Below are 26,774 nucleotides of genomic sequence, written 5' to 3'. Positions count from 1 at the left end.
GCCACAACGGTCACATTGTTGCTAGAGATGTAACTGGGGTGTATTTTGACTGCATATGCACATCCAATTTTTTTGAGAAAACAATATAGCAAGCTTGCACATGTTTTGTTCCAAAGCTATCAGCACTTTTGCCTGTCAAAGTGATTCAGTTAATATCCAAAGCACTGGCTCTCCATAGAACAAATATATGAAACATAAAGTATTACTCCTAGAAGGGTTTATGTGAAGCAATTAGTGTCGTACTATAGATAATAAACTGTTCCAGAAGTATAAAAAAGCTTGCATTTGGAGAACATCTGGATTTTTTTCATTCACGGAATGTGGGTATTGCTGGCTGGGGCAGCATTTATTGTCCACTGGAAGAGTGTCCTGCAGTGAGAATCGCAGTGAAGCAGTCTGGAAGAACTGTTCAGGCAGTGTGCTCGTGAGGATGCAACTAGTAGAGTTGACGAGGGGGAGCCAGTGGAAGTGGTATATTTGGACTTTCAGAAGGCTTTTGACAAAGTCCCGCATATGAGATTAGCGTGCAAAACTAAAGCGCATGGGATTGGGAGTAGTGTATTGAGATGGATAGAAAACCGGTTGGCAGACAGGAAACAAATTAGAAATTAACAGATATTTTTCAAATTGGCAGGCAGTGACCAGTGGCATACTGTAGAGATTGGTGTTAAGACCCCAGCTATTCACAATATATATATCAATGATTTAGATGAGGAACTAAATGTAATATCTCCAAATTTGCAGATGACCCACCAAGTTGGGTGGGAGGGTGAGCTGTGTGGAGGACACAGAGATCCTTCAGTGTGATTGGGACAAGTTGAGCGAGTGGGCAAATGGCAGATAAAATGAATGAATGAATGAAAATCGCTTATTGTCACAAGTAGGCTTCAAATGAAGTTAGTGAAAAGCCCCTAGTCGCCACATTCCGGCGCCTGTTCGGGGAGGCTGTTACAGAAATCGAACCGTGCTGCTGGCCTGCCTTGGTCTGCTTTCAAAGCCAGCGATTTAGCCCTGTGCAGTATAATGGAGAAATGCAAGGTTATCCACTTTTGGTAGCAAAAACAAGGCAGCAGGCTATTATCTGAATTGCCATAAGTTAGGACAGGGGAATGTACAACCAAGACCTGGGTGCCCTCATACGCCAGTCATTGAAGGTAAGCATGAGTGGATGACACGGTAGCACAGTAGGTAGCACTCTTGCTTCATAGCTCCAGGGTCCCAGGTTCGATTGCTGGCTTGGGTCACTGTCGGTGCAGAGTCTGTGCATTCTCCAGGTGTCTGCGTGGGTTACCTCTGGGTGCTCCGGTTTTCTCCCACAAGTCCCAAAAGGCGTCTTTGTTAGGTGAATTGGATATTCTGAATTCTCCCTCAGTATACCCAAATAGTTGCTGGAATGTGGCGACTTGGGGCTTTTCACAGTAATTTCATTAGTGTTAATGTAAGCCTACTTGTGACAATAAAGATTATTGCAGATACAACAGGGAATTGATATGCTGGACTTCATTGCGGAAGGATTAGAGTACAAGAGCCGGGATGTCTTGCTGCAATTATACAGAGCCTTGGTCAGTCATGATCGTAACGAATGGCAGAGCAGACTCGAAGGGCCAAATGGTCTTCTGCTCCTATTTTCTAGGTTTCTATCCCCAATTGTCCCCCATTTCAGAAGGCATTAAGAGTCAATGATGTGGATCTGGAGTCACATGTAGGCTGGATCGGGTAAAGAGGTCCTTCCCTAAAGACAAAGGTGGCAGTGGGTTAGATTCGGGTCTTGGTGTGGAGTTTGCATATTCTCCCAGAGTCTGCGTGCGTTTCCTCCAGGCGCTCTGGTTTTCTCGCACAGTCCAACGACGTGCAGGTTTGGTGGGGTTATGGGAATGGGGTGCTCTATTTGGAGGGTCGGTGCAGACTCGATGGGCCGAATGGCTTCCTACCACACTCGGGGGATTACATGGGTTTTTAACGACAATTGTTTCATGGTCATCAATAAATTTTTAATTCCAGGTTTTAAAAAGTGAATTCGGATTCACTGTCTGCTGTGGTAGGAATCAAACATGGGTCCCGAGATCTTGTTCACTGAACCCAGTTTGTGAAATGCCATGGTAAAGGACCAGCCATGATCACATGAAATGGCGGAGCGGGATCGATGGGCCAAATGGTCTATGCCTAGTCCTATTTTTCTAGTCTAATCAAGAATCTACCTACCTCGGTCTTAAAAATATTCAAAGGCTCTGCTTCCACTGTCTTTTGAGGAAGAGACTCAAAACAAATTCTCATTTGTCTTAAATGGGCAACCACTTATTTTTAACCAGTAACCCCTCGTTTCAGATTTTCCCACAAGACGAAACATCCTTTTCAGAATTACCCCTGTAAATACCTTTACCTTGAGGCCGGTTTAGCTCAGTTGGCTGGACAGTTAGTTTTTGATGCACAGTGAGCCTAAAGTGGGGGTTCAATTCCTGTACCGGCTGAGGTTATTCATGAAGGCCCCGCCTTCTCAACCTTGCCCCTTGTCTGAGGTGCGGTGACCCTCCGGTTAAATCATCACCAGTCAGCTTTCCCCCTCAAAAGGAGAAAGCAGCATATGGTCATCTGGGACTATGGTGACTTTACTTACCTTTCAGTATGCAGAGTGTGCCCAAGTTACCTTATAAAATGAAAAAGTATGGTTAAAACAAGTCTTTTAAAGACACTGAAAAGCAAAAAGGCAAAGATACCTTCTGAAGACGACTCAGTGAGCAGGGCTGAGATGGCAAGCTTGTTGGAATGGAAGTGGCACAGGTTAGAGCTGGAGGATGTGAAATGATACATAGCCTGGAGAAAGTTGCAAAAGGGGTAACACCAAGCAAGTGGTGGGATTTGTACAGTGTGATTATTTAAGTTATATATTCAGTTATTTATTGTACAGAAGGAAGTCATTCAACGCATCAAGTCTATGCCAGTTATCTGAGCAACCCAATCAGTCTCATTCCCCTGCTTAATCTCATAGCCCTGCAAGTTAAGTGCCTTCAAATGCCAATCCAATGTAGTTTTGAAATAATTATCTTTGCTTCCTCCACCCATATGGCCAGCGAGATCGGTCATCACAACTCTCAGCATAAAAAAAGCTCATCCTCACATTCCCTTGCATTTCTTCTCCAATTTATGTCCCCCCAGTCCTATCAGACAAAGCAAGATTTTCCTCATCTACTTGATCCAAATCTGTCATAATCTCCTCTTTTAAAAAACTTTATTGGGATGTGGGCTTCGCTGGTTAGGCCCAACATTCATTGCCCATCTGTAATTGCCCTGTGAAGGTTATGAGCTGTCTTCTTGAATTGCTGCAGTTGGAACACCCACAGCACTGCTCGAGAGGGAGTTCCAAGATTTTGACCCAGCAACAGTAAAGGAATGGCGATATATTTCCATGTCAGGATAGTGGGCAGCTTGGAGTGTAACTTGCTGGTGGTGATATTCCCATGTGTGTGCTGCCCTTGTTCTTCTAGATGATAGTAGTTGTGGGTCTGGAAGGTGCTGTTAAAGGAGGCTGACTGGGTTCCTACATTGCATCTTGCAGATGGTACACACGGCTGTTATTGTGCAGCGGTGGTGGAGGGATATAATGTTTGTGGAAGGGGTAGCAGTCAAGTGGGCTGCTTTGTCCTGGATGGTATCAAGCTTCACGAGTGTTGTTGGAGCTGCACTCATCCAGGCAAGTGCGGAGTATTCCATCACACTCCTGATTGTGTCTTGTAAATAGGCTTTGGAGAGAGGGGGTGGTTCAGCTGAGTGTTACTCGCCACAGGATTTCTATCCTCTGCCTTGGTCGCCATGGTATTTAAATGGCTACTCCAGTTCAGTTTCTGGTCGATGATAATCTCTTGGATGTTGATGATTTTGTTCCAAGGAGATCATCTCCAACAACACCTTGTAACTAAAATCCCTAATTCTTGTTAAATTGCTTCTATACCTTTTCAGGGCCCCGCTCATCCTTCCTGAAGTGTGAGGAGATGGAGAAGCAGTAGAGACCATCAAGTGCATAGCTAATGGGCAACTGGATCAGGTGGTAGAATTGTGGAAGAGTTGAAATTTGTGAGGGCACAGCTAAAGAGGGTGGGTAATAAGTGAAGGCCAACAAGATGTAAATTGAATCCCGCTTGCAGCGGGAGCTAAAACCAACGGCTTCAATATTTTCCAACATGTAACTGGAGCAAAACGTCATCCAAGACTGGATGCCAGACAAGCAATGTATAACAGAGACATTAAAGATGTCAAGTGGGACTTCCGGTTGCGGCGATGCGGAGCTAAGCCGCACGATTTGGCAGCTCCCGCGATCACGGACTTTCGGGCTCTTTAGAAGAGCCCCAACGGGAATTTTTTGAAGACGTTCCGTGTGGGAAAGGGAGAAGTGAGATCCCCCTTCACCGTTTATGGATCGGACAAGAAGCGAAACGGGCAAAAAAAGCAGCGTTGGAGCAGCAGGAGAAGCGAGGGAAGAAAAACAAAATGGCGGCGGCTGGAGATAAAGTGGAACGTGGGCCGGAGCTGCAAGAGTTCATTAAGCGCTGTTTTGAGGAGCTGTGGGAAGAGATGCTGGCGCCTAGGCTGTCAGCGATTGAAGGATTAGGGATGACCCAGAAGGCCCACGAGGTAAAGATCCAGGAGGTGCAGACAAAAGTTAATGAGAACGAGGATGAGATCTTGGGCCTGGCGGTGAGGGTGGAGGCGCTGCACAAGAGGTGGGCGGGAAGATTTGAAGACCTGGAGAACAGGTCGAGGAGAAAGAATCTTCGGATCCTGGGTCTCCCTGAAGGAGTGGAGGGGGCCGATGCCGGGGCATATGCGAGCACGATGCTCGAGTCGATGATGGGCGCGGAGGCCCCTTCGAGGCCTTTGGAGCTGGATGGGTGCTGGCGAGGAGGCCCAAGGCTAATGAGCCGCCAAGCGCGATTGTGGTGAGGTTTCACCGTTTCACGGACAGAGAGAGGGTCTTGAAATGGGCCAAGAAAGAGCGGAGCAGCAGCTGGGAGAATGCGGAGATCCAAATATACCCGGACTGGAGCACGGAGGTAGCAAAGAGGAGAGCGGGTTTCAACCGGGCCAATGCGGTGCTGCACCGGAAAGGAGTGAGATTCGGAATGCTGCAGCCAGCGCGATTGTGGGTCACATTCAAGGATCAGCATCACTATTTTGAAACGCCTGAGGAGGCTTGGGCCTTTATTCAAACTGAAAAGTTGGACTCAAACTGAGGGTTTGTGAGGGTGGAGGGGATGTTTGATGTACATAGGGTGTTAAATCACGTGCAGGAAATGTTCCACGGGCTGGGGGATAGATGGGGATGGGGAAAGGGACCGGGTGAGAAGACCGTACGAGACGGTGGGCGCTGGTGCTGGAGGGAGAGGAACATAGAACATAGAAAACACAGCACAGAACAGGCCCTTCGGCCCACGATGTTGTGCCGAACCTTTGTCCTAGATTAATCATAGATTATCATTGAATTTACAGTGCAGAAGGAGGCCATTCGGCCCCTTGAGTCTGCACCAGCTCTTGGAAAGAGCACCCTACCCAAACTCAACACCTCCACCCACCACCAAGGGCAATTTGGACATTAAGGGCAATTTATCATTGGCCAATTCACCTAACCCGCACATCTTTGGACTGTGGGAGGAAACCGGAGCACCCGGAGGAAACCCACGCAGACACGGGGAGGACGTGCAGACTCCGCACAGACAATGACCCAAGCTGGAATCGAACCTGGGACCATGGATCTGTGAAGCAATTGTGCTATCCACAATGCTACCGTGCTGCCCTTAAGAACAAATAAATCTACACTATATCATTTTCCCGTAATCCATGTACCTATCCAACAGCTGCTTGAAGGTCCCTAATGTTTCCGACTCAACTACTTCCACAGGCAGTGCATTCCATGCCCCCACTACTCTCTGGGTAAAGAACCTACCTCTGATATCCCTCCTATATCTTCCACCTTTCACCTTAAATTTATGTCCCCTTGTAATGGTATGTTCCACCTGGGGAAAAAGTCTCTGACTGTCTACTCTATCTATTCCCCTGATCATCTTATAAACCTCTATCAAGTCGCCCCTCATCCTTCTCCGCTCTAATGAGAAAAGGCCTAGCACCCTCAACCTTTCCTCGTAAGACCTACTCTCCATTCCAGGCAACATCCTGGTAAATCTTCTTTGCACCTTTTCCAGAGCTTCCACATCCTTCCTAAAATGAGGCGACCAGAACTGTACACAGTACTCCAAATGTGGCCTCACCAAGGTTCTGTACAGCTGCATCATTACCTCATGGCTCTTAAATTCAATCCCTCTGTTAATGAACGCGAGCACACCATAGGCCTTCTTCACAGCTCTATCCACTTGAGTGGCAACTTTCAAAGATGTATGAACATAGACCCCAAGGTCTCTCTGCTCCTCCACAATGCCAAGAACTCTACCGTTAACCCTGTATTCCGCATTCATATTTGTCCTTCCAAAAGGAGGCTCGGGGATGGGGTAAATGAGACAAGGCCGCGACAGGAGCTGCACCAGAGGTGGCAGGGCAGGCTTAGAAAAGCACGGGGACCCCCAATCCGGCTGATAACGTGGAATGCGAGGGGCCTGAATGGACCGGTAAAGAGGGCCCGAGTGTTCGCGCACTTAAAAGGACTGAAGGCAGACGTGGTCATGCTCCAGGAGACACATTTGAAGGTGGCGGATCAGGTCAGGTTAAGAAAGGGATGGGTCGGACAAGTATTCCATTCGGGGCTGGATGCGAAGAACAGAGGGGTGGCAATATTGGTGGGGAAGCGGGTGTCGTTTGAGGCCAAGAATATCGTAGTGGACAATGGAGGTCGATACGTGATGGTGAGCGGTAAGTTGCAGGGGACGTGGGTGGTATTGGTAAATGTATACGCCCCGAACTGGGATGATGCCGGATTCATGAAGCGCATGTTGGGGCGCATTCCGGACCTGGAGGTAGGAAGCTTGATAATGGGTGGGGATTTTAATACGGTGTTGGACCCAGCACTGGATCGCTCCAGATCAAGGACTGGAAAGAGGCCGGCTGCGGCCAAGGTGCTTAGGGGGTTTATGAATCAGATGGGGGGAGTGGACCCGTGGAGGTTTGCCAGGCCGCAGGCCAGGGAATTTTCTTTTTTCTCCCACGTGCACAAAGCCTACTCCCGGATAGATTTTTTTTGTTCTGGGCAGGGCGCTGATCCCGAAAGTGGAGGGAATGGAGTATTCGGCCATAGCCATTTCAAATCACGCCCCGCACTGGGTGGAACTGGAGTTGGGAGAAGAGAGGGACCAACGCCCGTTGTGGCGGTTGGATGTGGGACTGCTGGCAAATGAGGCGGTGTGGGGGAGGGTGAAGGGGTGTATCGAAATCTGACGAGGCTGGTGGAGCAGGACTTCAAAAGATGGGACATGTTGCCGCTCTCGCGAGCAGGTAGAGTGCAGTCGGTCAAAATGGTGGTCCTCCCGAGGTTTCTTTTTGTGTTCCAGTGCCTTCCAATTGTAATCACCAAGGCCTTTTTTAAGAGGGTAGGCAGGAGTATGATGGGTTTTGTGTGGGCGAGTAAGACCCCGAGGGTAAGGAGGGGGTTTCTGGAGCGCAGTAGGGACCGAGGATGGTTGGCGCTGCCGAATCTGGGTGGCTACTACTGGGCAGCAAATGTGGCGATGATCCGTAAGTGGGTGATGGAGGGAGAGGGGGCGGCATGGAAGAGGTTGGAGATGGCATCCTGCAAGGAAACGAGCCTGGGGGCGCTGGTGACGGCACCGCTGCCGCTCTCGCCGACAAGGTACACCACGAGTCGGTGGTGGCGGCAACGCTAAAGATCTGGGGCCAGTGGAGACGGCACAAGGGAGCAATGGGAGCCTCGGTGTGGTCCCCGATCAGGGGTAACCATCGGTTTGTCCCAGGGAGGATGGACCAGGGGGGGGGTTCAGAGCTGGCATCGAGCAGAGATTAGAAGAATGGGGGACCTGTGCGAGCCTAGGGGCACTGGAGGAGAAGTTTGGGCTACCCCCAGGAAATGCTTTCAGATACATGCAGGTGAAGGCGTTCGTGAGGCGACAGGTGAGGGAATTCCCGTTGCTCCCGGCACAGGAAATTCAAGAGAGGGTGATCTCGGGTGTATGGGTCGGAGAGGGCAAGGTGTCGGCGATATACCAGGAGATGAAAGAGGGGGAGGTGTTGGTAGAGGAGCTGAAGGGTAAATGGGAGGAGGAGCTGGGGGAGGAGATTGAGGAGGGGCTATGGGCTGATGCCCTAAGTAGGGTTAATTCCTCTTCTTCGTCTGCCAGGCTTAGCCTGATACAGTTTAAGGTGGTTCATAGAGCGCACATGATGCGGGGGGGGGGGGGGGGGGGGTCTGTCTGGGGTGTGTTTTGAGCAAGAAAATACACGAAGGATCTGGAAAACTGACATGTACGGGAGGAATCCAATGTACAAAGTTCTGTAACATATCGTTTTACCATGTTTATGTCTTGCTATCGTTTTACCATGTTTATGTCTTGCAACGTGCAGACAGTGAACCAAGCCGGGAATCAAACCTGGGACCCACGCTATGTAAAGCAACACTGCGACCCACCGTGCCACCCAGGTCAGTGGTTGATGTTTGCAATGGGTAGCACATAGATGGGGAAATGGAGAGGGCCAAGGGCAAATCAGGCAGTGTCAAGAATATGGGGGCAGAAAGAGGTGGAATGCTGTGGTTCAAATTCAACAGATAGCAAGGACAGTACCACCAATGGGGTAGAAGTAGAAGATGGACATTAAAAGGCATTGTAAAAAAGGGAAATTAGAGATGGGACACCAGCTTGGGAAGACAGCAGGGGATTTTGAAGGAATCGGACAAAGGACAAAAACTTTGCCCGTGCACAGGGAACAAATAACTATACAGCATAGGAGAAGGCCCTTCGGTCCTCCAAGCCTGTACCAGTCATGATACCAACCTTTGCCAAAACCCTCAGCAATTCCTTGTGCCATATCCCTCTATACCCATCCTATCCATGTGTTTGTCAAGATGCCTTTTGAACAGCGTTAATGTATCTGCTTCCACAACCTCCCCTGGCACTCCAGGCACTCACCACCCCCTGCGTAAAAAACCTGCCCCACACATCTCCTCTAAACTTTGCCCCATGGACCTTAAACCTATGCCCCCTGATGACTCACCCCTCCACCCTGGGAAATGCCAGCCCATGAACTCTCCATGCCCCTGATAATCTTGTAGACCTAGATCAGGTGACCCCCTCAACCTCTGTCGTTCTAATGAAAACAGACCGAGTCCATTCAGCCTCTCCGCATAGCAAACACCCTCCAGACCAGGCAACATCCTGGTAAACCTCCTCTGCACCCTCTCAAGCCTCCACATGCTTCTGGTAGTATAAGCACCAGAATTGTGCGTAATATTCCAAGTGCAGCCTTACCAAGGTTCTATACGACTGTAGCATGACTTGCCAGTTTTTATACTCTATGCCGCGTCCAATGAAGGCAAGCATTCCGTATATTTTCTTGGCTGCATTGTCCAGTGTTGCACCTTCAAAGATCAGTGGACTTGCACACCCAGATCTCTGACTTTCTACATTCCTACGGGTTTTGCCATTTATGGTATATTTCCCCTCTATGTTAGACCTACCAAAATGCATTACCTCACATTTGTCCGAATTAAACTCCATTTGCCATTTCTCTGCCCAAGTCTCCAATCTTGTCCTGCTGCATCCTCTGACAATCCTCAATACTATCTGCCACTCCCACCAACCTTGGTATCATCCGCAAACTTAATCAGACCAGCTACATTTTCCTCCAAATCGTTTATGTACATTACAAACAACAGAGGCCCTAGCATAGAACCCGGTGGACAACCACAAGTCAACCTTTCATTCAGAAAAACACATTCTACTGCTATCCCTTGCCTTCTGTGACTGAGCCAGTTCTGTGTCCATCTTACCACTGATCCAGTGTGACTTCACTTTTGTACCAGTCTGCTATGAGGCACCTTGTCAAGGCTTTACTGAAGTCCACGTAAACAACATCCACTGCCCTCCCCTCATCAAGCATCTTTGTCACCTCCTCAAAAAACTCGATCAAGTTAGTGAGGCACGACCTCCCCTTCACAAAACCATGCTGTCTATCCCTAATGAGACCATTTGTTCCAAATTAATAAATAACCTTTTGTCACAAGTAGGCTTGCAATGAAGTTACTGTGAAAAGCCCTTAGTCGCCACATTCTGGCACATGTTCGGGTATACAGAGGGAGAATTCAGAATTCTCAGCTGCTACGGGGATTGAACCTGCGCTGCTGGCCTTGTTCTACATCACTAGCCCATTGAGCTAAACCAGCCCTGTACAAATGGATATAAATCCTGTCCATGAGAATTCTCTCCAATAATTTACCAACTACCGATGTGAGGCACACTGGCCTATAGTTTCCAGGAGTATACCTGCTATCTTTCTGAGGCGGTACCACATTAGCTATTCCCCAGCCCTCTGGGATCTCACCTGCAGCCAATGAGGATACAAAGATGTCAGTCAAGGCCTCAGCAATGTCCTCCCTTGCTTCCCTCAGTATTCTGGGGTAAATCCCATCCGGACCAGGAGACTTATCGACCTTAATATTTTTAAAAGACCCAATGCCTCCTCCTTTTCGATGTTAACATGATCCAGACTGTCCACACACCCTACCCAAGAATCAACTTCCACAAAGTCCCTTTCTTTAGTGAACACTGATGCAAAGTATTCATTTAGTACCTCACCCATTTCCTCTGGTTCAGCACATGGATTCCACCCACTGTCCTGAAGTGGCCCAATCCTTTCCCTGGCCACCCTCTTGCTTCTTACATATGACTAAAAAGCTTTGGGATTCACCTTAAACCTACTTGCAAAGGACTTTATGACCCCTCCTTATTTGCCACTTCAATACCATCCTTCTTTCTTTATACTCAAGGGTGTCGACTGTCCCCACCAGTCCAGACCGTACAAAAGTCTCCCTTTTCTTTTTGACGAGATTCACAATATCCCTCATTATCCAAGGCTCCCTAAACTTCCCATACTTATCCTTCATTCCCTCAGGAACGTGACTTTCCGAATCCTAATCAACTGTCGCTTGAAAGACTCCCACATGTCCAATATTGATTTACCATCCAACAGCCGCACTCAATCCAAATTCTTCAACTCCGGTCTAATGTTATCGTAACTTGCCGTTCCCCAGTTTATCACCTTGACGAGAGGGTTACCACATCCCCATCTAAAAGTACCCTAAAACTTATGGAATTGTGGTCCCTTACTCCTAAAATATTCCCCTACTGAAACCTCAACCACCTGTCCATGCTCATTCCCCAATGCCAGATCCAGTACTGCCCCTTCCCTAGTTGGACTAGCTATATAATCGCATCAAGGCGGCTTCCTGGATACATCTTACAAATACTGCCCCATCCAAACCCCTAGCACTAAGTGAGTCCCAGTCAATATAGTGGAAATTAAAATCCCCTACCACAACAACCCTGTTACTTTTGTACCTATCCAAAATCTCGCTACTCATCTGCTCCTCTCTCTCTCGCTGGCATTTTGGGGGCCTGTACTAAACCCCCCCAGATATTGGGTCGGGAGCAAGAAAAGATAGGCAAGGGTAGGGAGGGAATCTGCAGACGTAGTGATCTGCCAAGCACACAGAGGGGACCTATTCTCTCCCATCTCTCTCCCTGCCCGCACCAATTTCCTCTTGCTCCATTCCCATTCAGTTACATATTTTGGTCTGTGCCTGGACAATGTTTCTTTGTCCCTTCCCCTCAGATGTCCACCCTCTCTGCTTGGTGATAGATCTGTGCTTGCACGGGTGGGGTGAGGGGAAAGCGATCCTCCAGTGGACTCACTAGTTGCTATTAAATGAATAACTATTACAATTTGCTACCATATAATCCCAGGAATATCTATACATGCCTTGCTGCAGGTGACATTATGGTAAGGGTAGCAAGATAAAAGTAGGACATTTAAAGCTCTTAGTTTAATTTAGCCATATTACCTAAGTACAGAACAAGCAGAGCCAGCTACATTCCCATGCAAACAGATTAGGTACCTTAATTGGAATGTGCTAAGAGAGGACTAGTGTCTCGGTTTGAGATAGGATAAAGGAGGTGGTGTCTTCAGTCAGAATAATGATGCCACCAAGGACACGACATGTCAATGTGGTGTTGTCACAGCTGCACTGTAGCGAAACAGTTATTCAACCAAAACAAGGCCCTGTTAACACGCTGTCCCTATTATTGGGCAAGGTTGCATACATAGGTACATAGACGATAGGAGCAGGAGGAGTTCTTGCAGTAAGTTAATTGTCAGTAAAGAACAAAGAAAAGTACAGCACAGGAACAGGCCTGTCGGCCTTGCATGCCTGTGCCGATCATGATGCCCCAACTTCAAAAAAACCCTGCCCTTACTCTGTCCGTATCCCTCCATTTCCTCCCTATTCATGTACCCATCCAGATGCCTCTTAAATGTTGCTAATGTGCCTGCTTCCACCACATGCTCTGGCAGCACGTTCCAGGCTCCCACCACTTCTACGGGAAAAACGCACCCCACACATCTCCCTAAAAAAACTTTCCCCCTCTCACCTTGAACCTGTGCCCCTTTGTAATTGACACTTACAGCCTTGGAAAAAGCCTCGGATTATCCACCCTGTCTATGCACTTCAATTGTGTAGACCTCCATTAGGTCTCCCCTCAGCTTCTGTCTTTCCAATGAAAACAATCCTTAGTTTATTCAACCTCTCCTCATAGCTAACACCCTTAGGACCAGGCAACAGCCTGGTAAACCTTCTTTTCACTCTCTCCAAAGCTTCCACGTCCTTCTGATAACGTGACCAGAACTGCACGCAATACTCCAAATGCGGCCTAACCATGGTTTTATATAGCTGTAGCATGATTTCCCAATTCCTCTACTCAATGCTCCGGCTGATGTAGGCAAGCATACCATATGCCTTCTTAATCACCTTGGCCACCTGTGGACCTGCATGCCCAGATCCCTCTGTATGTTAATGTTCCTATGGGTTATGCCATTTACAGTATAACTCATACCTAGATTTGATCCTCCACAATGCATCACCTCGCATTTGTCCAGATTAAACTCCATCTGTCATGCCTGTGCCCAAGTCTCCAATCTAGCGATATCTTGTTGTATTCCCTGATAATCCGCGGCGGCCCAATAGCAACTCCACCAATCTTCGTTTCATTCGCAAACTTACTAATCAGACCACCCACATTTTTCTCCAGATCATTTATATACAATACAAACAAGAGGTCCCAGCACTAATCTCTGCAGAACACCACGAGCTACAGATCTCCATTCTGAAAAACACCCTCCCACCCCGAATCCCATGTGATTTTAATTTGTGTACCAGTCTGCCATGTGGGTCCTTGTCAATCGCCTTACTAAAATCCATATAAACTATGTCGACAGCCCTTCCCTCATCAATTTTCTTTGTCACCTCTTCAAAAAACTTAATCAATTTGGTTAGACATGACCTTCCACATCCAAAACCATGCTGCCAATCACTAACGAGTCCATTTTTCTCCAAATAAGCACACATGCTGTCCCTCGTATCTTTTCCAAAGGCTTCTCCACCACTGATGTCAGGCGCATCGGTCTATAGTTTGTTGGATTATCCCTGCTTCCTTTCTTAAACAAGGGAAGGATATGGGCTATACTCCAGTACTCTGGAACTTACCCTGATGTGAAGATATCTGTTAAGGCCCCAGTTATCTCTCCCCTTGCCTCCTGCAGTAACCTGGGTTAGATCCCATCCGGCTCAGGTACTTGTCTACCTTAATGCAATTTAGGATACTCAACACTTCCTCCTTTGATATACTGACATTCTCAAGAGTGTTCACACATCTATCCTGGACCTCAACATCCATCATGTCCTTCTCCCTCATGAATACCGATACAAAGTACGCATTAAGAATTTCACCCACTTCCTGTGGTTCCATGCACAACTTCCCTCCATTGTCCTTTGAGTGGGCCTACTCTTTCTCTTGCTACCATCTTACTCCTAATATATGCATAAAAAGCCTTGGGATTCTCCTTGACCATGCTTGCTAAAGACATTTCATGACCCCTTTTAGCCCTCCTAATTCCATGTTTAAGTTCCTTCCTACTTTCACTGTACTCCTCAAGGACGTCGCCAGTTTTTAGATGCCGAGATCCATCGTATACTTCCTTTTGACTGAGCTTACAATTTCCCTCGTCATCCATGGTTCCCAAATCCTGCAATTCCTATCCTTCATTGCGGGTACATACCTGTCCAGCACCTCAATCAACTGGCCTTTAAAAGCCTCCTACATGTCAGATGTGGATTTGCCCTCACACAGCCACTCCCAATCCACATTCCCCAGTTCCTGTCTAATTTGGATGTAATTGAGCCCTGCCCAATTAAGCACTCTTGCCCTTATCCAGGACCACTCGAAATCTTATGGAATTAGGATCACTAAGCCCAAAATGCTCCCCCACTGAAACATCAATCACCTAGCCTGGCTCATTCTGCAATACCAAGTCTAGTATAGCCCCCTCCCTGGTGGATTGTCAACATACTGCATCAAAAAGCTCCTGGACACGCTCCTGGACACATCTAACAAATTGCTCTCCATTAGAGCCCCTGGCTGTAAGGGATTCCCAGTCAATATAGGGGAAGTTAAAGTCATTCATCACAACTACCCTGCTTTTTTCACACCTTTTCAGTATCTGACTACACAACTGCTGCTCTGTCTCCTGCGGGCTGTTGGGAGGTCTATAGTACACACCCAACATTGTGATTTCACCCTAGTTATTCCTGAGCCCCACCCATAGTGCCTCACTACACGATCCTTCCAATGTGTCCTCCCTCAACACAGCTGTGATCTGCTCCCTAATCAGCAATGCAACTCTCCCACCACCTCTTTTGTTTCCCCTTCTACACTTCTAAAACAAAGATATCCCGGAATGTTAAGCTGCAGGTTCCTGTCCCTTCTTTAACCATTTCTCTAGTTCCATGCAGTAATCCAGGCTCTCAGTTCATCTGTCTTACCCGTTATACTTCTTGTATCGAAGCAAACGCATTCAAGGCCTACAGTCGCGCTGAACCCTGCGGCTTTCCTCTGCCTGCTCTTATTCTGTGCTATGTTTATCTCAGTCTCACTTTTCTCTTTCTCCCCCCTCCCCCTCCCCTCTCCAAAAGTCGCTACTTACTGGCTTGCTGTTCCGGTTCCCACTGCCCTGCCACACTAGTTTAAACCCTCCCGAAGAGCACCAGCAAATATTTCCAACCAGGATATTGCTGCCCCCTCCAGTTCAGATGCACCCCATCCTTCTTGTACCCACCTTTCCCAGAAGACATCGCAGTGATTCATACATCTAAAGCCCTAGAAATTAATTTGTTTTGAAAGGGTTATAGAAGAGGGAGAGTCTAACATATAAAAGTTGTAGAAGACTTCAGGACAGAGTTGGACCACAAGCCAAGGACTGTAAACACTTGTTACCACACATTTTACCAAGGAAAAAAAATGGGGCAGTGTAATGATGTGTGAATAACAGCTCAGATATTGAGGGAGCGTTGATGGCATAGCAATATTGTCACAGGACTAGTAATCCAGAGACCAAGAGTGGTGCCCTGGGGACCTGGATTCAAATCCCACCACAGCAGATGGTGAAGTAGAATTCAATGAGAATCTGTAATTAGAAGTCTAATGGCGACCATATTTTCTTACTGCCGATTGTTGTAAAAATCCATCTGGTTCACGAATGCCCTTTAGGGAAGGAATTCTGCCACCCTGGCCTGGCCAACGTGAGACTCCAGATCCACAGCAATGTGGTTGACATGCAAGGGCAATTAGGCAATTAGAAATGCACACATTCCATAGATTAATATAACTATAATACATCAAATCTCACTGGGTTGAATCATTAGTTGCGCACAAGCCATGAAAAGCAATGCCATTAATTATTTGTAATCTTTCAAACAAGGTTTCATATGTTTGCACTGGCTTTTAGCCAAATAATTTTGCAAATATAAATGCAGTTCTTCAATGTCTAACAGAGTAGAGAATTAATCTTTATTGTCACAAGTAGGCTTACATTAACACTGCAATGAAGTTACTGTGAAAAGCTCCTAATTACCACACTCCGGTGCCTGTTCGGGTACAGAGGGAGAATCCAGAATGTCCAATTCACCTAACAGCAAGTCTTTCTGGACTTGTGGGAGGAGCCCGGAGGAAACCCAAGCAGACACCGGGAGAACGTGGAGACGACGCATAGAGTGACCCAAGCCGGGAATCGAACCTGGGTCCCTGGCGCTACGAAGCAACTGTACTAACCACTGTGCTACCCTGCCACCATTTCAAATCAATTACATGTTGAAATAAATGGAGATCTAGCATACTACTGAAAGTAATAAGCATGGTGGAGACATGGCATGGTCATAATGTTATTGCACTAGTATTCCAGAGGCCCTGGGGACATGGGTTCAAACTCCACAATGGCAGTCGGAAATTTGGAATTGAAAAATAATGACTGTAAAACATTTGTTGATTGTCACAAAAAACCATCTCGTTCACTAATGTCCGTGGGAAGAAAATCTGCCATCCTTACCTGTCCTGGCCTACATGTAACTCCAGATCCACAGTAATGTGGTTGATTCTCAAATGCTCTCAGAAACAGCCTAGCAAACCAGTCAGTTTAAGGGCAATTTGGGACAGTCAACAAATGCTGACCTTGCAACCACATTCAATGAAAAAGCAAGGAACAGTTACAAGATTAGATTTTTTTCAAGAGATGCATTAACAAGAAATTCTTCAAAGGTGACGTGTTACAACTTTAGCTAGCAGGCAGGGCAGCTTTTACTTCAAAAAACATTGTTCTCCAGATGAGAATGTCACAGGCAAGGCGATTTAGGTTGTTCATCATAATTGTTTTCCAGGTGGTGAGCTGCCTTCTTGAACCAGTACAGTCCATATGATGTATTTACACCAACAGTGCTGTTAGGAAGGGTGTTCCAAGATTTAGACCCACTGACAGCAAGTCAGGACTGTGTGGAGCTTACCGATGGTGGTGATTCCATGTGTCAGTTAACCCTAGCCCTCTGTGGTACAGGCTGCAGGTTTGGAAGATGCAGCAACTCGCAAAGCATCTCTCTGACAGCAGTGCATCTTGTAGATGGTACACTGTTGTCACTGTGCGGGAAATGGAGAGTGAGTAAATGCTTACGTTGAGGGATGGAGTACCAATCAAATGGGAGGTAAAAACATTATAGCTAGGACCTCTAACAGTGCATGTATGGATACTGAAGGAGTCAGCTGGTGAATCACATCTTCAGATCTTCTACTTTCCCAGTGCGAAGTAATATGGCATCCAAATTTACTAATTTTATTTTGAATTCCCGACCATTTGAGCAAGCATTAAGTCGGCTCAAGGTGCAACTAATTTGTCCAAAGATGTGCAGGTTAGGTGGATTCGCCATGGTAAATTTCCCCTGAAGTGTTCAAAGGCTAGGTGGGGTTAAGGAGTTACTGGGATAGGGCCTCGGTGGGGTCGGTGCAGACTCGACGGGCCAAATGGCCTCCTTCTGCACTGTAGGGATTCTATGATAATTAGCCCAGTTGGTGATTTCACTGGTTTTGATAGAGATCCTCCACAGCATATGAACACAAGATGTTCATAAGATAACTTCCAAACAATATTGAACATTTTCATTTTGCATTCTTGAGCAAACAGACCATTATTAATTTTAGCAACGACTGCCAAACTTTTGAACTCTCGTCTGGTGTTGGAGGACTGATAAATTACAATCAACTGGTCCCACTCAAACCAGTTTTACTTGAAGCTTTTTAATAATAATCTTTATTAGTGTCACAAGTAGGCTTACATTAACATTGCAATTAAGTTACTGTGAAAATCCCTTAGGCGGGGCAGCACTGCTGCCTCACGGCGCCAAGGTCCCAGTTCCAATACACGGAGGGAGAATTCAGAATGTTCAGTTCACCTAACAAGCACGTCTTTCGGGACTTGTGGGAGGAAACTGGAGTAAACCCACACAGACGGGGAGAACGTGCAGACTCCGCAGAGTGACCCAGCTGGGAACCAAACCCGGGTCACTGGTACAGTAAAGCAACAGTGCTAACCACTGTGCTACCAGTTACCCAAAGAACTATGGGAAAGTATTTTGCGGTTTGCTTTTTAAAAAAAAAGATAAGCTGATCAGAAGAGTGTGAAGTGGGAGGAGGCAAAAAGAAAATACAGCGATCATAGGCTTAAAATAGGGATGCTGAAGGGGACACCAATTTTGTGAAATATCGGGGCATTGCAACCAGACTTGCTCAATGGAAGACAATGTATTAAATAGAACAGCAATGGCACAGTGGATTAGCCCTGTTGCCTCACGGCGCTGAGGTCCCAGGTTCGATCCCGGCTCTGGGTCACTGTCCATGTGGAGTTTGCACATTCTGTGTGTGTGTGGGTTTTGCCCCCACAACCCAAAAATGTGCAGGCTAGGTGGATTGGCCACGCTAAATTGCCCCTTAATTGGAAAAAACGAATTGGGTACTCTAAATTTATTTTTGAAAAATAAATAAATAGAACAGCATGTAACAGTTAAGGCACACAGTTTCTCTATCCATGGTGAGGAAGTTGCCCAAAATACTCAGTCACAGGGTAGAAAACCAATCGTTAAACAAATCCTAACTACATCTCAAGACGACTCTGCCATGTTAGTCACTCACCTGGTGCCAGTTACCCGCTTATAATTATCCTTTGAGTACACAGCAAGGATACTGACTCCTGATCCAATATTCACCAGCAGCAGTGGAAAGGGATTATCCAAAGCACATGTCATCTTCTGACACCTTTCTGGATCGGTTGGGTGCTCGAAGTAATAACACTCTGCACACCCATTGAAGCCTATTGAATCGATATACATTATTCCATGGATAAGACAGTCAAGTTCATCCAACTTTCGAAGCTGCAGATTAACAATCTACAAAAGCAAAATACACAGAACCAGGTTAAGCATCAAGACAGGCAATATTGTTTTCCTACAATTATAAAAGCTCTTCCTCCAATTGTGTTCCAACTTTAGATTCTATTATAGAATAACACTTCCCAAAATAATTGGAAGAACCAATCCAAACATTAAAAAAACTCCGTCACCATATCAAAAAATATTAATAATAATCAATAATGCCAAATAACTAATGAGTTAATTTTGGGCAATTCTGTGGCAAGTAACATTATACCAGTGTGGACAATGAGCAGCTCCTCCAAGAGATAATCTGCATTCTGCAAATGATCTCACCGTGACATTCAATGGCATACCATTGCCCACTATCAACATTCTGCAGGTTACCAATGACCAGACACTGAACTGGACCAACCATATAAATACTGTAGCTACAAGAAGTCAGAGATGGGGACTCTGCAGCAAGTAATTCACCTCCCGAGTCCCCAACGCCTGTCCATCATTGGTAAGGAGTCAGGAACCCAACAAGGCTCTTTCAACAGCACCGTCCAAAGCCATGACCTCTTACCACCTAGAAAGACAAGGGCAGTTGATAACTGCTAGTTCCCCTCCAAGCCCCAGATACCATCTGAACTTGAACTATAGCACAGTTCCTTCATTGTCACTGGGTAATAATCCTGAAACTCCATCCCAAACAGCACTGAGTGCACCAGATGGACTACAACAGTTCACGGTGGTGGTTCCCCATCACCTACTCAAGGGCAATTAGAGTGGAGTAACAAATGTTGACCTAGTCAGTGATGCCTACTTCCCACAAAAGAAAGTAGGACAGAAGTAGTCTGAAATAGAATATTCTTAGAATATAGAAGGATAATTAGATTGCAAGCATCTCAAAAACTTATGTAAATATGGTCACATGATTTGGCCATGCTATCCTGCCTGCCCCACTGCAAAACATGAATTACTCTGGGGTAGAAGTCAGCTGCCTCAAAGGCATGTACCAACTCATTAAACCTGCAGTGTACATGTGGGTCAGATCAACTAATTGAAGAAAAGTTGACTAATTAAGAAATTACTTTGCTGATACAGATCTGGTTCCAGTGGATTCCATAATTTAGACATCTACAACCACACTAGGGTACCCACACCTTTCTTTTGACTGGAGCTAAAAAAAGTAAAACTAAGTTACCATGTATTTTTAGTAATTTTGCACAAATTATACCGAGTCAAGGACAGCAGATCAAAAGTTTATAATTAGTGATCCCTATGGACCATGCCACAGGTACGTAGCATTTTAGAATGAAAAAAAGCATAACACACAACTAGTCAATTTAAACATACAAATACATAAAATAGCATACTCAGCCATAATTTTAAAAGCAAATTCAAAATAATCAAAGTTTGATTTGAGGCAACTTCAGTATATAACAGTGGGTAACACCTGTGGGTAACACCTGTTAACAGCAAGACCTGTGTTTTCGATTTTGTTAATAGTTAGAAGACAAAACAAAACTTGACAATTGATTGCCGTTTACTGCTATTAAATATTCAGTTTATAATATTTCTGAACCACACAAGTGAGACCTTTTGTGGCAATGGACTGAAGAGATCATTTTTCTTGAAGGAAATTGATGTTGATCAAGATTGGTAATAAATCAGCAAACCCACAAATGGTGCAGTACAGGAAATGCACAACCCCAGTTTTAGATTTTCAGTGCAAGGAAGTGATTTAATAAATGCTTTAAGATTGGAACATAATAAACAAATATGTGAACTTGAGGAATTTGGCATTATTCAAGGGATATATATGTATAGGTCAGGACGGGAAGCTGATAAGTTAGGAAAACAATAGAGTTAGACAGGACAGGAGGCTAATAAATTAGGAAAACAGGAAAACAATTGAGTTTTAGACACTGGTGGATTTGGATATCCTCAGTGCTTACAAACTGAGAATGTTGAAACATTTATCCTTAAACCCGCAACACGACCCCACACATTTTAAACTCTACCGGGACAGATCCCTGAAACAGAAAATGTAATTGTGAATGAACATCTAATTTCCAAGTTTAATCAACCTGATATGAGCCAGAAAAAAATATATATACGACTAAACATGGCTCTAAAGTCCCAAATTTTGACACGTGAGAAGCAAAATTAAGATGTACATACTGTGCGCAAATCTGGCTCAAATTTGTATGCCCCGCCTCCAGTGGCGCAGAGTGTTGTGTGCAGACTTGAAAAGTGTTTGGCTTTACCCATCTGAATAAATGCTGGCATATTCTGGGTAGGAAACCTTATGAAGTGCAAATTGCCTTTGCGTCCACAAATTGTCAAATCTTTGAGTTCAAGATGAACGTCACGGATGCCTGTGGATCCATAAGCCACGTTGGAGGTCAAATATTTGCGTATACTTCTGAGATTTTCCACTTCCTCTTCCTCTTCCTCAGCAGTAATGTCCTTTGGTTCAAAATAAACCAGTTTCACCAAAGTTCCACCAATGTCCATGCCAAACCATGGAAAAGCTGCAAGCAAAAGGCAAAGTTAGACCAAACTCATGATTGCTTACTCAAAGAACTTCCCAAATAAAATACTCCAGATCAAACCTTCGGATTGCTGATTGCCTCAGCAACAAGTGAAAAGTGTTAAAGGGATATCAGATTAACCATGATCTTATTGAGTGGTGTGGCAGGCTCGAGGGGCCGAATGACCTACTCCTCGTTCGTATACCGTATGGAGCAGGGTGGTGAATGTTTTCTGAATTGTTGGCTCTTAGTAAATACACAGACTGGTTGGGTGAACACCAGGGCTCAATGTTGTCACTGCCAAGTATTTATTTATTTTTAAAAATAAATTTAGAGTGCCCAAATAATTTTTTCCAATTAAGGGGCAATTTAGCGTGGCCAATCCACCTAGCCTGCACATCTTTAGGTTGTGGGGCGAAACCCACGCAGACACGGGGAGAATGTACAAACTCCACACGGACACTGACCCAGGGCCGGGATCCGAACCTGGGACCTCGGCGCTGTGAGGCAGCAGGGGCCACTTCCAAGTATAACATGCACTTCCAAGTATAACATGCATCTGTAAGTGCCTTTTATCTAGTTAAAAGTCACATGGCACTTCACAGGAGCATTTCAATTGGAGTTAGCATGGAAGCACATTCCGAGTTATGAGGGCAGATGACCAATAGCTTGGTGAAAGGTGGCAGTTTTTAAGGGGCGCCTTAAAGAGAAAAGTTGAGGGACTTAGGAAGGGAATTCCAGTGCTCACAACCAAGGCAGCTGAAAGCACAGCAGCCAGGAGTACAGTGATCAAAATCAGTTTGCGTTTGAGACTAGAATTGTAGAACTGCAGAGGTTTTGATGGGAGATAGCCACAGAGGGCCTAAAACAAGGATAATTTTAAAAATAGACATATTGCCAAACTGGAAATCAATATTGAATCCTGGGACAATGAGTGATGGAGACTTTTCTGGAATATGGGAAGAGTTTTGGATGATCTCAGGTTTACAGAGGGTGGAAAATAGACGGCCAGCCAAGAGTTTTCCAGACGATTCTCAACAGCCTTTGCTTAAAAACATAAATGGCCATCAACTATTTATAATCAAGCGACGTTGCATTGGGGAGAGAGAAGAAAAAGTTTCACCTGAAGCCCAGTCAAGCTTGCTGTGTATTTATTGCTCATCACATAGAAGAGTCCTATTCATACTCATTTTGTGCAGCAAGTTAACAAAAGTACCATACTTGTATTTGTATAAGTTGTTGTCAAATCAGTGGTCAGTGAAAGCAAGTCTTGGCTACTTGCTTCCAAACTCTGATATCCTGAAGTTATCTAAAAATATTGAATCTGTAGGTACCAAGTTGTCTCAATTCAAAATCACAATTTAATTTTAGGTTATTCAAATCAAAGCATAAATTTTAGAACCATTAACAGAAAGACTAAATTCTTTGAATTCCCTCTTTCTTGGTCCCCTGCCTGTAGTACAAAAAGCTGAGTCTTCCCTACATTGAGCTTATAGCCCGAGAAGAGGATTTTTGAGAAGAGTCAAATCCTGAATTTCTGATTCTGCGTCTTCCAGACAGGATTTCTGATTCTAATGAAAAATATTCTGACCGTTACCGCTCGTAAGAATATCCTATGCTCCTGTATTAGTGACAAATATCCTTCTATCCAAAGCTGGCATAAATTTAAAACGGAACGCATCCGCTGGAATTGACATCTGTACTCCATTTTAATTCTGATGCAATGTGTAAAATATGGTACCCCCACCTTAAATTGATCGGTTTCAACTTGGCTGGCTCCGGTTCAGCTTTCCATGAGCTAATTCAATTCATCTCATGTTGCTAGTCTGAATCGTAATACTTCAGGGTGTGCAAGATTGTATTCATATGATATATTAGATTTAGAGTCACGTGCACAGAGGTACAGTGAAAAGTATTGTTCTGCATACAATCCAGGCAGATCATTCTATTCATGTAAAATATAGGACATATGATAAACACACAAATGTGTGTAGACACAGACATCAAGTGAAGCATACGGTGTGTAGTACTACGCAGTAGAGGATGCGTGGAGATCAGTTCAGTCCATGAGAGCATCATTCAGGAGTCTGGCAACAGCAGAGAAGCTGTTAGCGCATATTCAGATTTTTGTATCCCCTGCCCGGCAGAAGAGGTTGGGAGAGTAGCCCAGGTGGGAGGGGTCTTTGATTGCTATCCGCTTTCCCAAGGCAACGGGAGGTGTAGACAGAGTCAATCGATGGGAGGCGGGTCCGTGTGATGGACTGGGCTGTGTTCACGACTCTTAATTTCATACGGTCTTGGACTGAGCATTTGCCATACCAAGTTGTGATGCAGCCAGATAGAAAGCATCCTATGGTGCATCTGTAAGAATTGGTAAGAATCAACGTGGACACACAATTTCCTCAGGAGGTATAGGCGCTGTTGTGCTTTCTTGGTTTGTAGTGTCGACGTGGGTGGACCAGGACAGATGGGCTGCATGGAAGCAGAGTGGTTAGCTTTTGCTTCACAGTGGCAGGCACTCTGGTTCGATTCCCGGCTTGAGTCACTGACTGCGGATTCTGCATATTCTTCCAGTGTCTGCGTGGGGTTCCTTCGGGTGCTCCAGTTTCCTCCCAAAAGTCCCGAAAGACGTGCTTGTTAGGTGAATTGGACATTCTGAATTCTCCCTCAGGTATACCCGAACAGGCGCCAGAGTGTGGTAACTAGGGAATTTTCACAGAAACTTCATTGCAGTATTAATGTAAGCTTACTTGTGACATTAATAAAGACAATTAGATTGTTGGTGATGTGCACGCCTAGGAATTTGAAGCTATCAACCATCTCGGCACCATTGATGCAGACAGAGATGTGTGTGATACTTTTACTGAAATCAATGACCAGCTCCTTAATTTTGCTGACATTGAGGGAGAGATTGTTGCATCTCCCTCCTCTACTCTGACTCATCGTTGTTGGAGATCGTGTAATCAGCAAACTTGTAGATGGAGTTGGATCTTAATTTTGCCAGTCACGTGTGAATATAGGGAGTATAGCAGGGCACTAATATTGAGGACAATCGTGGAGGAGATGTTAATCCTTACTGATTGTGGTCTATGGGTCAAGAAGTAGAATATCCAGTTGCAGTGGGTGGAGTCAAGTCCTAGGTTTGGTTGTGATTATGGTGTTGAAGGCAGAGCTGTAGTCAATGAATAGGAGTCTGACGGAGGAGTCCTTGTTGGTGAGATCCTCCAGGGATGTGTCGGGCCAGGGAGATGGCGGATGCGGTCGACTGGTTGTGGCAGAATGCAAACTGCAGTGGATCAAGGCATTCTGGGAGTATGGAGTTGATGTGTCTTATGACCATCCTCTCTAAGCACTTCACAATGATAGACGTCAAGGCCATCCGGCAGTGGTCGTTGAAGGACGTGGCCTGGTTCTTATGCACCTGTATGATGGTAGTCTTCTTTAAACAGGTGGAAACCTTGGAACGGAGTATGGAGAGGTTGAAGATGTCCGCATCTGTGCAGGATGAATGCATGACCAGGGACTCCGAGGGTTCACTTTCAAGAAAGCGATCTAACTGCGGAAGCGGTGATGGTGGGTGTGGGTGTGTCGGAGGCTGCTGGGGCAGTTGACAACAGTTTGTTGGTTTCCTGCTCGTGGGGTGCACTGCTGCCGGAGATTCGACTTGGCTTTACTTGTCGCCGATGTTGTTTAAGCCTTGCCACAAGAAGTTACCCTCTTTTTTTCCCCCACTCACTGTGGTAACTTGTTGTTGGATTGATCCAGCCTTTAATCTAAAGGCTGTTACCTCAAGTGTCCTGTTCCAAATGTTTTCATACTGGCAATAACTCTGTTCTGCTTTGTACCCATTTTAAACCAATTGGCTTTTGTTCCTTTGTTTAAAAAAAGGTAAACAAACGGGAAAAAATATATATTTTTAAAAAAAGAACCCATGGGATCCAAGGCAAAGTGGCACACTGGATCCAAAGTTAGCTGAGGCAGGGAGCTGATGGTAATAGTAGAGATGTCTCTGTGACTCAGAAGTCGGTTTCCAGTGGGGTTCCACAAGGCTCGGTGCTCGGGCCTGTCGTGGTATACATGAATGATTTGGACTTGAATGTAGGGATATGATCAAGATGTTCGCTGGTGACTGAAAAATTGGCAGGGTGGCAAATAACAAAGAGGAGGCAAGGCAGAGACTGCAGGAGAATATCAATGGACCAGATCGGCAGGCAGAGCAGTGGTAAACTGCATTCAACAAGGCAAGTGTGAGCAAATCACTTGTGGTGGGCTAACAAGGTAAAGGATGACACGATGTGCTGTCAGACCCAGGAAACTACTGAAGATCAGAGGGACCTAGAGCGCATACCCACAGATCCCCGAAGATGGCAGGGAAGGTAGATAAGGTGCTCAAGGCAGATACTTGCCTTTGTTAGCCAAGGCAGAGAGTACAAGAGCAAGGAAATCATGCTGAGACTGTATAAACGCTGGTAAGGAGTACTGTATGCAGTTCTGATCACCACACTATAGTAAGGATATGATTGCACTGGAGAGATGCAGAGGAGAACCAGGATGCTGCCTGAGCTGGAGGGTCTGACGCTCAAGGAAAGATTGAATAGGTTTGGGGTGGTTTTCCCTGGGGCAGCAAAGATTGAGAGCGTACCTGATCAAGATTATGAAGGGGCAGTGATCAGGTGGAGAAAAGTGACACTTTTTCCATTAGTAGAGGGGGTCAATAACCAGGGGGCATAGATTTAAGAGGTAGAAGGCCAAGAGGAGTGGAGGAGAAACTTTTCCACCCAGAGAGAGTTATGAGAGTCTGAAACTCACTGCCTGAAAAGGGTTGTGGAATCAAAAACTTTTGTAACATTTAACAAGCATTTATATATTCACTTGTGCTGCCATAGTTTCCAGCCAAGCGCTGGGAAATGGGATTATTGCCATCAGATCTTTATTGACCAGTGGATACGATGGTCTGAATGACTGCCTTTGGTGCTTATAAACTTTGATGAATCTGTAGAACGTTAGAGACTGGGAAATCTGCAGCAAGTAACTCACTTTCGGACTCCCCAAGGCTCGTCCAACATCTACAAGATACAAGTCTGGGGACACGAGTGTGATTGAACACTCCCCATTTGCCCTAGTGCAGCCCCAGCAACACAAGAAGCTCAACACCATCCAGGACAAAGCAGTCTGCCTGATTGGGTATCCCATATACAAACATTCACTCCCTCCATCACCGATGCACAATAGCAGCAGTGTGTATTGACAAGATGCACTACAGGAACACAATGTGGTACAGGGACCTGGGT

General features: G+C 45.7%; 1 protein-coding gene across 2 annotated transcripts in view; it reads right to left on the bottom strand.

Annotated features, from left to right (window-relative positions):
• LOC140409268 (pantothenate kinase 3-like) overlaps positions 1 to 26,774 on the bottom strand; it is a 163,705-nt gene that overhangs the window by 128,467 nt on the left and 8,464 nt on the right. For both annotated transcript variants that reach the window (XM_072497629.1, XM_072497628.1), the window contains exons 2-3: positions 21,131 to 21,483; positions 18,726 to 18,979 (exon numbers count right to left, since the gene is read on the bottom strand). In XM_072497629.1, coding sequence (XP_072353730.1) covers positions 18,726 to 18,979; positions 21,131 to 21,483 — 607 coding nt within the window. The remainder of the gene's footprint in view (positions 1 to 18,725; positions 18,980 to 21,130; positions 21,484 to 26,774) is intronic.

This window comes from Scyliorhinus torazame, chromosome 3 (assembly GCF_047496885.1).
Source record: "Scyliorhinus torazame isolate Kashiwa2021f chromosome 3, sScyTor2.1, whole genome shotgun sequence".
Classification (NCBI taxonomy): Eukaryota; Metazoa; Chordata; class Chondrichthyes; order Carcharhiniformes; family Scyliorhinidae; genus Scyliorhinus; species Scyliorhinus torazame.
This window is presented reverse-complemented; position numbering and strand designations above follow the sequence as displayed.